The sequence below is a fragment of the Aquila chrysaetos genome, chromosome 1, assembly GCF_900496995.4.
Source record: "Aquila chrysaetos chrysaetos chromosome 1, bAquChr1.4, whole genome shotgun sequence".
NCBI lineage: Eukaryota > Metazoa > Chordata > Aves > Accipitriformes > Accipitridae > Aquila > Aquila chrysaetos.
In genome coordinates this window covers 42,019,804-42,034,531 of record NC_044004.1, presented here as the reverse complement: position 1 = coordinate 42,034,531, position 14,728 = coordinate 42,019,804, and the positions used below count along the sequence as shown (strand labels likewise).

Below are 14,728 nucleotides of genomic sequence, written 5' to 3'. Positions count from 1 at the left end.
TACATTTTACTGAACAACCTTTGCTTTGTCCTCAGTGTCTTCCAACCTAATGAGGATATCCAGATCTATGGCAGTCATTTCTCTGAAGTATGTGGGAGGGTGGCACTGTAGGATGAGGTCCCTCAAATGTTCCTGTGGCTCTCTTGTCTCTCCAGTTCTCCCTGGGCATCTCTTGTATGTCCCCGAAGTGCTGCTCCAAAGGGCAGCGGTTTTGGGAGGCGGTGGCTGGCCAGCAGCAGTGCAGGGCCAACCGAAACTGTCTGTGAGTGAATGCCACCGAGAGGTGGGTGCCCCAGTGGGCAAGGTGACTGCTGCCCACTCTCCCCCCCCCCCCCCCAGCCTGCCACGGCACCCGCTGCAGCCACTGCTCCCCTCCTAGAGGGACAGCATCCCAGAGAAGGACCCTGAGAAACATGTAGCCTGGGGGTTCACACCTGTCAGCTGATATTTTCAGGCTGTGTGATGCCTGCTCCTTGGTATCTTTAGGAAAGATCATGGTGGATCCAGATTGCTATACTTCCATTTAAGTTTGCAGGCGCTTAAGGACTGTATCGTACCTATTCGCTCTGCAAAATATCTATATGCAGATCTCAGTTATATTTGGTGGTTCAGATGTAAGATCTTTTTTGGGTTTTAGTCTAACACTGAAGAGATACAAGGAAGGAGAGACACACAGGTGATGTTCAGAGCTTAAGCATAAAGGCGTAGAGATGAGATAGTGTGATGTTTGGATTTTATACCTTTTCTATAGGTCAGACTGCCTTATATCAAGCACATCCATAGGGGAAATAATATTTTGGTTTTCATCTGTAATATCCTCAGCCAGTCACTGCCCAAGAATGGATTTTGCTTGTGTGTGCAAGTGAGAGAGCACTTGACTTCAGATTTGAGTGCTGTAGTGCTAATATTTCACTTTCATGGTCTCATGCTAAAATTTAGCATAAACAGAAAAAGGGGAAATCTTTCCAAATTAGTAGTTTTCATGACCATTCCAACTGTTGGGGAAGAAGCTTCATGAGAATGTCTGTCTTCCTATGCTTGTGATAATACCAGAAAAGAAATTTGGGAAATGGACACATTGTGATTTTGCAGCTGATTTATAGTAAACATACGGTGGTATATCCAGTGACACCACTCTTTAAAAAGTGATCCTTAACTTTATTGTGCTAAAGGAATGAATTTAATTGCTCAGTGGGTTCTGTTTTGTTTCTTTTTTTTTTTTTTTAATTATTGTCATTTGATCAGAGTAGTTGGTCTGAGTTGCTTAGAGTCCTGAGAGTTATCTGTGTTAGGAGGATGGAAAAAAAATAGAGAATTATCTGCTTTACACAACACTGTTTACAAACACTATACAGAATCTTTTATTTCAAGAACAAGGAGAATCAAACAGTGGTTGTTTTTATTCTTCTCTTGAAACATCCCTGAAGCTGTTTAATCTCAGTACTACTTTACAACCTTTCTTTCCCATGTGCATCTTTTCCTGAACAGGAACAAGTGCTTATGCTCTAGGTAAGATTATTTCTTAAAATTCATTAAACAATTGGAAATGGTTATGCTGATCAGCATATGATGTTTTGTTAATGCAGTATTTGATTGTATGTTGGTGTTTAGTAAAATAACCCTAGAGCTAGTAAGCAAATCCTCAGGCTCAAAGTGAATCTGTAATTATGTCGTCTTTTTTGAGAAAGGTGCATTTCCATTGATATATCATCTTCCTTTGGCTGAGTCCCCTCTAATTGTCTGCCTCCAAAGAGTGAAATTAAAAATAAATGAGTTATTCAATGGAGGCACTTGTTTCTGAGTTCGAGCTTTCAAATGTCACAGCAGAGAAGCTTTTTCCCCCCCTCTGAGGGATCTAATAGTCTGTGAGTGAGGTTTTGATAATTGTGCTATTTTTTGGGCTTATCATATTCTCTGTAATTGAACCAGATGTTGAGTCTTCTCTAGAGGAGAAGGATCTTCTGAGTCTGTGTAGTACTGCATCAGTCTTGCATCCCAAAAGGTTTGAGGTTAATGTGAAAATGAAATAGTAAGGCAGATGCTGTATGTAATGTTGCTGTAGGTGGGTAATGCCTTTCAGACTGAAACACTTAAAAATGTGCAACTCACAGCTGCATACTATGTGTAACAAATGGTTGGATGATAAATTGTTGTAGGATTTTTCTGACAGCCGGTCAAAATCCAGCTCTTTGTATACAGAGTGATATTTGCTATTATAATAGTGCTACAATGATAAAAATAGTTCTTGAGTTCTGTAGAGGCAGACTGCACTATTTGTGAGTGACTTACAGAAACGTTTTGGAGGGGAAAACCCTGAGTATGTTTCAGCTAATCAGCTGTGCTGGTTTCTCATTCCTATATATTGATATGTCACTAAAGAACACATATAAGCATCGCTTATATGGTTAGGGTGAGGTACTGGTGGGAGCAGGGGTGCCCGGGTCTTCTCCTTTTTTATACCTTGGTTTCCACTGGAAAGAAGCCCTACTGCATACGTTGGAAGGAACCATAATGTTCTCCAGTCATGCTCCCATTTCTTAGGCCCTAGCATATACCAAAACAGTATTGTTACCCTTGCAGTTACAGGTATATGTAGACCTAACACTTCACACCAATCTTGCAGTGTTGCTGCTTTTTAAATATATGAGAACCCAGAATGTGCAAACAACAGACTCCAGAATACTTTGTCTCCTATGAGCTATGGCTCAGTAATTTGCTTAGCCACAGATTAGTAATCCTTGATAAATATTTCTTTTATGGGCTGGAACCCAAGCTTATTTGATTATCTGTTTAAATGTCTAAACCCAATTTTGTGCTGAATTCATAAGGTGTTTTATAGCATGAATTTAATCTTTTTTGGTCTGGCTGCTCATATGTTACCCCTAAAATTCCTTTTGTTGCTGTCCTGGTTTCGGCTGGGATAGAGTTAATTTTCTTTCTGGTAGCTGGTATAGTATTATGTTTTGGATTCAGTATGAAAAGAATGTTGATAACACTGATGTTTTCAGTTGTTGCCGAATAGTGTTTAGACTAAGTCAAGGATTTCTCAGCTTCTCGTGCCCAGCTAGCAAGAAAGCTGGAGGGACACAAGAAGTTGGGAGAGGACACAGCCAGGGCAGCTGACCCAAAGTGGCCAACGGGGTATTCCATACCATGTGACATCATGCCCAGTATATAAACTGGGGGAAGTGGGGGCGGGGGGATCATCGCTCGGGGACTAACTGGGCATCGATCGGTGGGTGGTGAGCAATTGCGTTGTGCATCATTTGTATATTCCAATCCTTTTATTATTACTGTTGTCATTTTATTAGTGTTATCATTATCATTATTAGTTTCTTCTTTTCTGTTCTGTTAGACTGTTCTTATCTCAACCCACGAGTTTTACTTCTTTTCCCAATTTTCTCCCACGTCCCAATGCGGGGGAGGGAGTGAGTGAGCGGCTGCGTGGTGCTTTGTTGCTGGCTGGGGTTAAACCACGACAGTTGCCGCCTTTAGCATTTCTACCTATGTGGTGTGGTTAATTTTATTTGAGTTTAGCCCATCAGCTTATGGTTAAACATGTGTTCAGCAAAAATTCAGAATCAGGATCTATTAGCACATTCGATCTCATGAAGTGACTTCATATTCACCTACTCAGAACTTGTCTTTCTGAGATTGACCGTAGAGGTTGGGATGTGGTTTCTGGGCTTTCTTGTGCGTACTTACAAGTAGCAACACTATCTTGGTTATTATTATCTAGCCATTACACCAGATACTCATAGCCTGTGTTTAACAAAACCAGAGTTTGTTCTAGTTTGATGCAAAATAGTGTAAATTATCAATGTATCCAAAAAGATGGAGAACTGAGGAAAAAAAAGTAGAGAGTATGTAGGGAGAAGGCAAGGCTAGAATAAGACTATTAAATTATTTTTCCTTTTTTTTTTTCCTTATCCTTCCTTTGCTTACTTGCCAGCTAGAGATGTTTTAGAAATGGGGGCTCTTCCAGTCATTGTCATCTGGAAGAAGGAGGCATGTGAGTATACTTAGACAGAGTTTTACAATGGAGCCTTTTAGCAGTTTTAAAACATTCCAGAAGCTGTGTTTTAAGGTCTTCAAAATGCAATTTGTTTACCCTTAGGCAGAAATGAAATAGAGGAACCAGTTTTCTCAAGTGCTTTTGTATCTTGTTAAGCAATATAGTAACATCAAAAAAGAAAACAAAAATTCTTTTCAGTTGAGGGACTGAAGGCAGTTTTGATTTCTTCAGAGCTGTAAAATTTTCACTGCAAAACTCTTGCTTTCCATAGAGTTTGGCTGTGAAACTCTACATCCCTTCCTAAGCCCTGTTTCATGCTCACTGCAGAAGTAAAACTAGTGTGTACACAGGGTGAATTTCATGAAGTCCAGTCCCTCTAATGGCCACAATGTTCACTCCTCATTGAGATTATGCTGTCTGAATACCACTCTTAGGAAGCTACTTGCAAGGGCATTGTATTTAATTCCCTGCTACACTGAAAGAATATTAGAGCTAAAAAATCACCATGGTATCGATTTCTCTTAACAGTATGTATTTTGATGGGAGACAGTTAAGGGATTTATTTTAAAAAAAACAACCCAACAATCCAAACAAAACCCTCAATCATTAAACAGGGACTTACGATGGCACCAAGACGTTGTTTTTGGATTTGTTTGTTTCCCAATTCCTCTTAGGGCAATGTAACCCTTCCAAAATATGAGCCACAGCAAGACGTCAGTTAGCTTTGTGTGTATCACGTGGTATTTGGATTTATATTTATCCTTTTGCTAGATTAATTTTAGTGAATGTATTTATTTAACTATATTATGCTTGCAAGAGGGCCCCCTGGTACATTAGACTTGTAAATGTTATCAGGTAAAGTACCTACAAGTAATTAATATTTTCTAGAGTAATGGCATCAAAATGCAAATAGGCAACAGGAAACCAGCTGCAAACTCTGCTACTCGGCTTTCTTTCAGTGTGCTGCAAACTTGCCTTTTAAATAACTATTTTTAGGGAAATAAGACAGCATAGGAATATAGGGTCACAAAAATAAAGTTTATCCTGCTTTTGATAGTTTTGATAGTCTTGAATTTTTGGGACCAAGTGCTTTACGCTAGCTGTTCCCGTATCAACAAGGGATAGAAGCTTAATTGAAGCCAGTCTGTCTGGGCCTGACTTTATAGAGCCAATTAGTGCTTTAGAGTGGATGATTTTAGGAATTTGGGCTCAAGAATCATGGTTAACATTGTTGCAGCCTGCGTTCTACCTTACGCTTCTGATTTTAAGAAACAAGCTCTTTCATATTACTGTTAGAACATTAGCATTATTTGAACTCTGTAATTATTGAAATTAATGAGTTCATTTCAAGGAAAGGTTAGATATTTTGATAACATGAAATAGTCTTATCAGGGTATCTTCAATTCTTCTTCAGTTCTTCCAGGTGTGAACCTCTGACTTTTATTATATTAAAACATGACAACAGAGTGTTTTCTTGGAATATATCTGCAAAATTTGTAATAGAGGAATAAACACAGGCTGGATTGCATTTTGGTGATATGTAACATAAGTTGCCTTTGATATTAAAACTAAAAAAAGTAGGTCATGGTAGCAGAATGTGATGGAGTTTTCTCAGTAACTCAGGTATTTATTGGAGAGCACTGAGCTCACAACACTTTGCCCTGAATATCCAACATTCTCAGAAATATCAGCTGGGCCCAAAGCAGAGGTTTTCTGCGTGGATCTTTGTCAGCCAGGATTTCTGGGATCCTTTGCTTGAGGGTAACCAGCCATGCCTGGCATTCCTCACTTCTTGCTTACAACTCTGAAAGCCGTCAACCCCCAGTTTTAAGGATGGCTTAGCTACTAGATCCACACCACGTAGCTTGGCAAATATTTGTCTGTCCTAAAAAGAGAAACCCTAACTGAAAAGGCTGGGACAACTTCACTTGGAGCCACTGAGTATCATCCAGTATTGTGCTGCCAGTAGTGTAAAATCAGTAAGAGAAGATGGGTGAGTCCAATGTTCATTGGGTTTACATACTTCATACAGGAAGTTCAGAGCATCGCTCTTACATATGCGTAAGATTTTTGTAGAGCTTTCAATATTTCCTAGTAGAAGGCTGATCAAATGTTGCTTCCCTGGAACTGCTTTTCAAGTGTGTTTTCACCTGCCCTTTGATAACAACATTTGTAACATGCATTATACGTATGCGCTTTGTTCTGGACAACTTACTGGTTCAAGCCTAGAATTAACAGAACTAGAGTTTTCATGTTACTCCTAAGCAGCAATGAATTGCTTCCTCACTTTCTTCAGCACAGATACAGTAGATCATCTTCTTTGCTCATCAAAATTTTCTCTGCTTCTTTTACCTCATATTTTGTAAATTAAGCATTTAAAAAAAGGCTGACTTTATTTGAAACCTTCTGCGACTTTGTACTACTTCCTACGGATCTAAATTTTGTGTACTTCTAATGTGCTTCTAATGGTACTTTAGTATTTTATTTTTTATAAAATACCAGCATTTGGCAGAAAGAATGAGAAAAAAGAGAAGCTCTAGAAAGATAAATTTGCTTAGAAGCAAAAAGCAGTTCTTCGATTTACTCAAGAATTTGGAGTATGGAAAGGAGAAGTCAACTTACCAACTGCATGTTGCATGGGGGCTTTTTGCTGGGTATTTTTGGGGGAGGTGGGTGGGTTTGGTTTTTTCCCATTATCTCTTACCATGAAGAAAGATCTACAGGATTTAAAAGTGCTTTGAGGGTCTCTTTGCTCTGTGCCTCTGATGCAGTGAGCCTGGCCTTATGTGTTATGTAACTCATCATTAGCTATTTAAACAAACAACAACAAAAAAAACCCCACAACCCAAAATTAAAGGGGAACTTTGAAAGGTGCTGAGTAACTATAACTCCAGTTTTGCACAAGTGATAGTTTAAGGAAAACATCAAGGTACTTCATGAGTTGGAGGATGAGGCATTTTTGGAACCTGTTCAGTTTTAGTGGTCCATTTACTTCATGAGCTTCTTGCCAAGCAGTTGTAGCAGGACACTGCTGGAAAGAGAAATGTTAAGCACAAGTTATTTGACATACTTCCCTTAATTGTTTGTCAAGAACTAAATTAATGTTTTTTTTTCTCACACTATTTAGAAAAATAGCTTCATTTACTACAGTAAAGTTTAAATATTTGCATTGGATAAACTGAATGTTTTATTTACTTGTGCCATATAAATGTTCTTCTGTAATAATGCAAACCACATATGTATGTATATATTTATTTTTTTGTTTACTGTTTTCACAGACACTTCCACTGGGGCTGGGAGACGGACAGCTCTTTACCTGGACTGATGGCTTGAAAAGGAAGGACTGGCATGATTATGAAAGCATTCAAAAAGATGCTATGCGTTCAGGTATACATAAGTTCAGAGCAAATTTAAGTGGTTTATTCATTCTTTCTCCATATGGTTATTTTTTCTTTTATGTCAGCTAAAAAGCATTCCTAACAGGCTTTTTTTGATTGCAGCATGTCACAAGGACATAATGTTCTGAGCTGAGGGGTCAGACCAAGCACAAATACCTTATTTCTGAAAATAGCCAAGTGAAAATAAAAATAATGTGTTTTATGCGAATAGCTATTTAATGATTGTACAAGGAAATGGGCAAAAACATTAACAAAATATTTTTGATGTTGAAATCAGTTGTTACACTGTGACCAAATATAAGCAAAAGTGTTCTTTTCCAAAGGGACATATGTTACAACTGAAGCTGGGTGGTCCTTAAATCAGTGGATAAAACCTGAGTCCAGTACCTATAACTGCCAAGAACATCCGAGGTTATGTGAGAAACAGACGCTGACACTTTTACCGTTGTCGGAAGTCCAATCCTTTAGTCTTGCTAAAGCTACTTCACTTCATTCTGACAGTCTAAAATTATTTGAAAATGAGAGCAAATTGTATTTGTAGATACACTGAAGGACACTTTGTTACAGTGAGTAATGTCATTTTAATGTACCTTCACGTGCTGTATGCCATATGTGCAAAGAAAGGTTTGTGTTCCTCTTTCTGTCATCAGAGCATGTTCAGATTTGAATCTTTCTTTTATAATTTACACCTATTCAACATAAGATGAATTAAATTAAAATGAAGGAAGGGAAACAGCAGTTGAATTGCACCTTAATCAGTGTCTGAAAGTCATTATTTTACAAAGGGCAATCTACTATTATAAAATAAATTATGCTATCTTGATCCCACTGTCAGAGGACAGCCAACACCTCTGCCAAAATACCTCTATAACTGAATGCAGTTGACAGATTCATAAGGCTTGGTAAGTACTTAATTTTGCAGGGGCCTGAACAAGTAAAATATTTCAAGTGTACATTAATTTTATAAGCCATTTTTCCCTTTCTTTTTTGAATCTTTTTGATCACTAACTAAAAAAAATTATCCTTCCTTCCCACATGTGCTTAGGAGGAAAAAAGGTGGTGGGGGGGGGTGCAGTTATTCTAGGCATCTTAGGAGTTGTCAGATCAACATTAATTGTGTTCCAAATTGCTAAGTGTAAAATGACAACTATCTAAGAGAGAAGGTACGAAATAGAAGCAGCATGTATTTAGAAACATGCACATGTGTAGGGAATATCACATGTTATCTGGTTAGAATGGACCTTTCTGAGGGATATGCACTGATGCTTCGGCAATGTACTTTTGATTCCTGAATACATAATGTAGACCCCATATTTTTTGGAAAATAAACAATAATACTTATGATTATCTGATGGATAGCTATAGCATTGCCAATGTACTGCAAGCTATTGCATGGAGTTGACTAAGAAATTATCAAAACATGTTATGTAGCTTTGTAATTCCCACTCCTACTGGGAACATTGTAACTGTAGTAGAGTGCCCTAGTATGTGAATCTTTTTTCCAGTAAACTTCTGTTCTTGGTAATAATAATACTACTTAAAATATTCTGACTTACTTATGTTTTTATTGGCTTCCTTGTGATAGTGTTTGCTGAATGTGACCATTTAAGAAATCTTTTTTATTTCTATCTCATTATTATTCATTAGATTAACTTCTAATTATTTTTTTTCTTTGAAAGTCACAATATAGTAATACAAATGCAAAGGCAGAGTATCTCAATGCACTCTTTGGGACATACTATATAGTTTCTGTCCCTAAAAACATAACAAAATATATCTGAAACCAACTTTTAATTAAAAATCAATCTAAAGGCATGAAATAACACCAGTAAAAGGGCTTCTCAGGACATTTCAGGAAAGGCAGTCAATGCTTGTTACACAGAAAAGAAGAAAGGAGTGAAGGTTTTTTTAATTCAGTTTAGCTGTTTATCTGTAAAGCTTACAATTTCCTGAGCACTGGGAATGTGAATTTCATAAATATAATTTTGGAGAGGTGCTAGTTTCTCCATGGCTAGTTCTTCTATTTCAAGGCCAAATATTTTGATCCCCTTTTTTTCCACCAAATTAAAACCAATGTTCCTGAATTTGAGTGGTATCTCCTCAATGGAAATCATTCATTTTTTTTTAAAGCTAAAGAGAAAAGCCATTTGCAAGACATGCAGAAAAATGGTACTATTTCTCTTTATTTCAAGTGTTCTAGCTCATTTTTTTTTGGCTCTAAAATTACAAATGATCTTGCACATAAATGCCAAAGTGAGCTTATGTTACTTTTGTTTTTGTGGGGCTTTGTTGGACGACCCGAGTTTCAAATGTACCTTCATGGTGTTTCTACCATTAGTTCACGTTCTGTTAGCCTGATGGTGGTACTTGAGAAGGACTGAAGTGAATAATGGAGTGGCAAGGCTTTACATGTAGCCAAAACATAATATTCAAAGACTCTTGCAGAGACGGAGGCCTCAATAACTGGTACTGCTTTTTCAACTTCTCATTTATATGGAATTCGCTCATGATATAGATCCTTCCAAGGTCAGTTTCCTTCAGCTGCCATTATTTGCTGAGGTCCTTTTGAGTGGAAAACACCGTTGTGGGCTTCCCACCTGAGAAAACAAAGGATGGTACGATGCAATCACACCATAGCTGCTGCTTGCTGTCACTGTTCCATCAGTGAGGGTCTGAATCTGTCTGGTGTCTGCCTGTGCCACACAGTTTTTATTTAACGTTCTTTGATAGCTTAGAGTCCCACTCTGTAGGATATCAGTTTTACAGCAGAAGACACATTAACTAGTAGCTACACTGGTAATCTAAAGACCTGTGATATGTATTCCTGGTGGGTATTTCTTGGGATGAGGTGCTTACTTTTGGAAAATACATGCCTTCTGCGTTAAGAATAGGAGAAGCATATCTGAAGCTCTTTCACATAGCAAAGTCCAGGCATGCCTCTTCAAATGTGCGTAAGATTACATCTAGACTTGGACATCAGATTGTCTTTTTTTAGTGCCCTTGCAGATTGTTACGCTGTTCTGAATGCAGAAGCAATGTACTCTTACTGGATATATGTGTATGTGTGTGTGTGTGTGTGTATATTCTGTTCCACTGCTAATGATGTTACAGAAAGAAATAAGCTCATCAAGCAGGTATACCAATGTAAGATGTCACAGGTGGTATGGCCTGCAATTAAGGCAGCAGTCTGGGAGTCTATAAATTTAAGTATAATTTCCAGTTTTCTCACAGGTATTTCATTTTCTCTGTGACTTGATTTCCTGGAAAGAGGTAGCGCTTTCTGGCTCTGTTAAGAATGTTGTAGGATATTGTTTCTTACTGGTGGAGAAAATGCAAAGCAGTCTATGGAGTCATAATTCCTTAACAACTAATTTGTCCAACAGCCATATTTTTTCTGTACCCTAGTAAAAATCTGTAAATTAGCATGTGATGTGGGACTGCACTACTATCAGTTTTGCTTATCACAGCAAGTCCAGTGGGCTGCGCACAGGTTTCTCTGAGATACTGCGATGATCTTACTGATACTGTTGCACAGATGCACAAAACAGCAATTAGCCCCTACACCTATTCCCAGCTGTATCTTCTGTAACGGAATACCTACTGTACAGCCACCACTGAAGGGAAAGTATCATTCAGTCTGCTTGATTTTCCTCTCTGACTTCAAACCATATGTCATTTTGATTTAGAAAGGAAAAGAAAAAGCATACAAGCCACCTCTGGAATCGACAACTTGCATTTTCTGAAGGTAAGGGGACACACAGATGGGTTAAAAATTCCCCACTGACCGATCTGCAGATACAGTTGCCATGTGAGTGATTCCTTCATCTCCAGAAATACCCATGCAATACCAGCACAAATGGTTACAATTTAAGAAATTATTTCTTAGTGGTCAAATGCAAGATCAGTGAAACAGATACTTCATGCCATCCCAGTTAGGTCATTTTCTTGCAAAGAAGGAATGACTTGGGGATCCACAGGTTACTTGTGACGTATTTTTTGCTGTGTATAAAAAGACTAAAGCAGTCCTAGAGAGATATGGAAAGAGATTAATTTACATGATACTGGTAAAAGTATTATTTAGTCAGTCAGTGTAGATGGAATGCCCAGCCTTTCTTAAAGAAATTATGTATGGATCATTGCTGAAAAAAGAACATCACGTTGAAAGCATCATGAAGTTTAGTGTTGATGTTTTCCAAACAAAACATCCCAATTTTTTATTTCAAAGTTATGCTTTTTCTTGGAACTTGATTGTTTTAAAATCAAAAAAATTGAGAGGATTTTTTTTTAAATGAGTTATTTTTAAATCCCCCGAATTGATTTTTTTTTTCTTTGTCTAGAAAATTGGAAATCAGTTATTCATGTGTTCCTGTTGCTTACCTTACCTGTACAGAACTTTTGAAACTCACAGGGCAGCCAGATGAGACACAGGAATGATGCTGGTCCAGGTGATTGAGAGATGAGTCTGTTATGTTTGAGAAGATTTCCCCATACATATTTGTATTGCTGAAGGTTGTTCTTTAAAAAAGAAAAAAGAAACAAAAACCACACAAACAAAACCAAAACAAACAAACAAAACCCAGCCACACTGAGACACAGTATTAAAGATATTTGTGTGGGATATTATGCATTAGTTTATGTTCCTTAAAAGGCTAACTAAAGAGCACCCCTATTTTAAATGTACATATAAACAGACTAAGCAGTGTCTGTTCCATCTGTTATTGGAAAGAAAGACTGCACCTGGTTACGCTGTTCATTTAGGAAACACATTTCTTGCTGTTTTCAGCTACTTTGATAAATAACCTTTCATATAGCCAAATTTTTCATCCTCTATCCACTGTCACTGGAAGTATTCCATTCCAAAATTTCTAATTCTGTCTGGAATCTTGTAGTTCTTTGCTATGATAGAATGATTTTGACAGGTTAATTGTTTATTTTTTTGTATGCTATCATGTTTACTCTTGCTTTTTTAATATGAGTTAGGAAAAGCACCAGAACTACTTCTCTAGTACCAATTAATTTGCTATTTTACTTGCAGCTTATTTCTCTTTCCCAAGTTTTTAATGCAGTTTCAATATTTTCGATCTCTTTGAGTGGAAATAAGACTTCCAAAACAGTTCTAAGAATTTTAGTTGGTTAATTTTGATACAAGAATGCAAGAAGCCAATAGAGGGAATGTGCTGTTGGGTTGCAGAAGTACTAATTGCTATGCTGTTGGTAGAACAGGGAAGATGATAGCCCATTAGTTGCCAGTTATCCAAGCCCTGATTTACTAAAAGGCAGAAACGAGCGTTTAATGACTTGAATAGACATAGTGAAATGAAAATTATTTCATTCAGTCAACCCAATCACTTTCATTTTTCTCTGAATATTACTCTGTCATTACCTCAAAACCAGTGATTGAAATAGAGGAAAAGGAATGCAAAAGTTTACCTTAAAAAAAAAAAGGGGGGGTAATTCCTGACTACACAGTTGTGATAGATACTTTAGGAAAAAAAAAAAAAAGATGCTTAATTGTTTCCATTTTCTGAAGTAAGCCATTAAGTCAATCAGATATTACAATGGAGGGAGGGGGACGGACAGAATAAGCTGATCAGAGAAACTGACTTCATTGGAGCTGATATGTCATCTTTTTGACAAGAAATCAGCATCTAAAATAAGAGCTGTTTCTATTAATTTATTTTCCTCTGGGAATACAACTGATGACATGCCTTGATGAAGAATATGCTTAATTTGCATTAAAAAGTAGGAGAACTATAAACAAATGCAAATCTTACATCTGTCATAATTTTTGTTTCGGTAAGTAGTAAACAATGTCTTATTTATATCAGAAAAGCGTTCTTGCATTGCAGTTCAGAGTTTTCAGTGCACCCTATGTAAATGCAGCTTGCGTAGTAATAACCTAGGTAGCTACCGGTATGCATATTAGTCCAGCTACAGCAACACTGATTGTATCATGGCAGAGTAAATCTGCCTGCATCTCTGGATAGGGAAGAGATCCTGGATGCTGAAGCCCCTAATAATGCCATTTATCAGCTACTGACTTGGCAAGTTTCTTCGTTTCATCAGAGATTTCCCTACTTTTCTTCAGTTGTCTGGGGAGGACTCTGAGGACACGTCTATCAAGATGTTAATTTCAGGAGCATGGCAACTGCTTTGGCACCAATGGCCACTGATTTTCCAGCCTTTCTGTGTAGAACTCTAGGAGTCTGAGATCCCTGAATGCTCCCAGGAGGGATGAGATTCACAGAAGAGAGCCATGAAGGCCTAAGGTACTAATTCAAAAGCACCCATGAGAAGAAATTCTGTTTATTCCACCTCTATCTTTATGTCCTGGGTAGTGAGACTAAGAGTCCTAGAGAATCAGTCAATGTCAGTGTTACTCCATTTCTGAAAGTTATTTTATCCATTTCCCTCAAGAAATTCTCAGCTGTATGTGTTCATCAATTACGAGTAATAGCAGTAATGATGAATTACAGCCCTTCTCAGATGAGAGGAAGGATGCAAATGTGTAATTCTTGGGCTTTTAAAGAAGTACAGATTGAATCTTTATATTTTAATATGGTGCTATTTCTGATCATGAAAAGCTATTTCTAACTACAAGTGATAGCTTTCCTATTGTAAAATACTGCAAAGGGGGAACTGGAGGAATAGAAAAATGGAAACTTTCCAGCTGAGCAGAACTGACGGAAAACAAAAAATAAGGTTTAATTCTGAAAAAATTTTTACCGATTCTATTAATGAAATTAATAGCCTATAAAGTGATGTGGAAAGATTGCATACTGCAAGTTCCAGTGCGGTTTTTTGTTTCCAATTTCTGTTCTTTAAATATTGTCTTTTTTTTTTTTTCTTTAAATGGTTTAGAGATGTTTTTGACTGCTTGCTTGTGTATGCTGAAATGATTATGTTCTATGAGAGGCATTGAAAATTCAGTGTAATTGAAAGCAAATTTCTGAGAGAATGGTAATAGGTAAGGAGCTGTGTTTATAGCACAAAATACAAATTTATAAAAACCTTTGTCTTCAAAAGAAAATTGGTTAAAGAATTGATAAAGTGACTTCTAAGACATGGCTGTTAATACTTTCTATGTTTGACTGTTGAGCCATTTTGCTCCTGTCTGCTAATAAGATCTCAGAGGAAAAAACTTTTAAAATGTATTGTATCACCCAGTGGTTATCCCAGCATTTACCAAGCCATTTGCACAGTCTTTGTTACTCCTATTTGTATATTTAAATAGCATTTAGAAGCCTTATGTGGAGGGAAGGAATGAAGATTTTAATTCTTTCCTATATTCAGTATAGTCTTTACCTTTCTGCTT

At 37.3% G+C, this 14,728-nt stretch overlaps 1 protein-coding gene across 1 annotated transcript in view; it reads left to right on the top strand.

Annotated features, from left to right (window-relative positions):
- GALNTL6 (polypeptide N-acetylgalactosaminyltransferase like 6) overlaps positions 1-14,728 on the top strand; it is a 512,064-nt gene that overhangs the window by 168,543 nt on the left and 328,793 nt on the right. Inside the window, exon 2 of the mRNA XM_030018205.2 lies at positions 7,294-7,402. Coding sequence (XP_029874065.1) covers positions 7,294-7,402 — 109 coding nt within the window. The remainder of the gene's footprint in view (positions 1-7,293; positions 7,403-14,728) is intronic.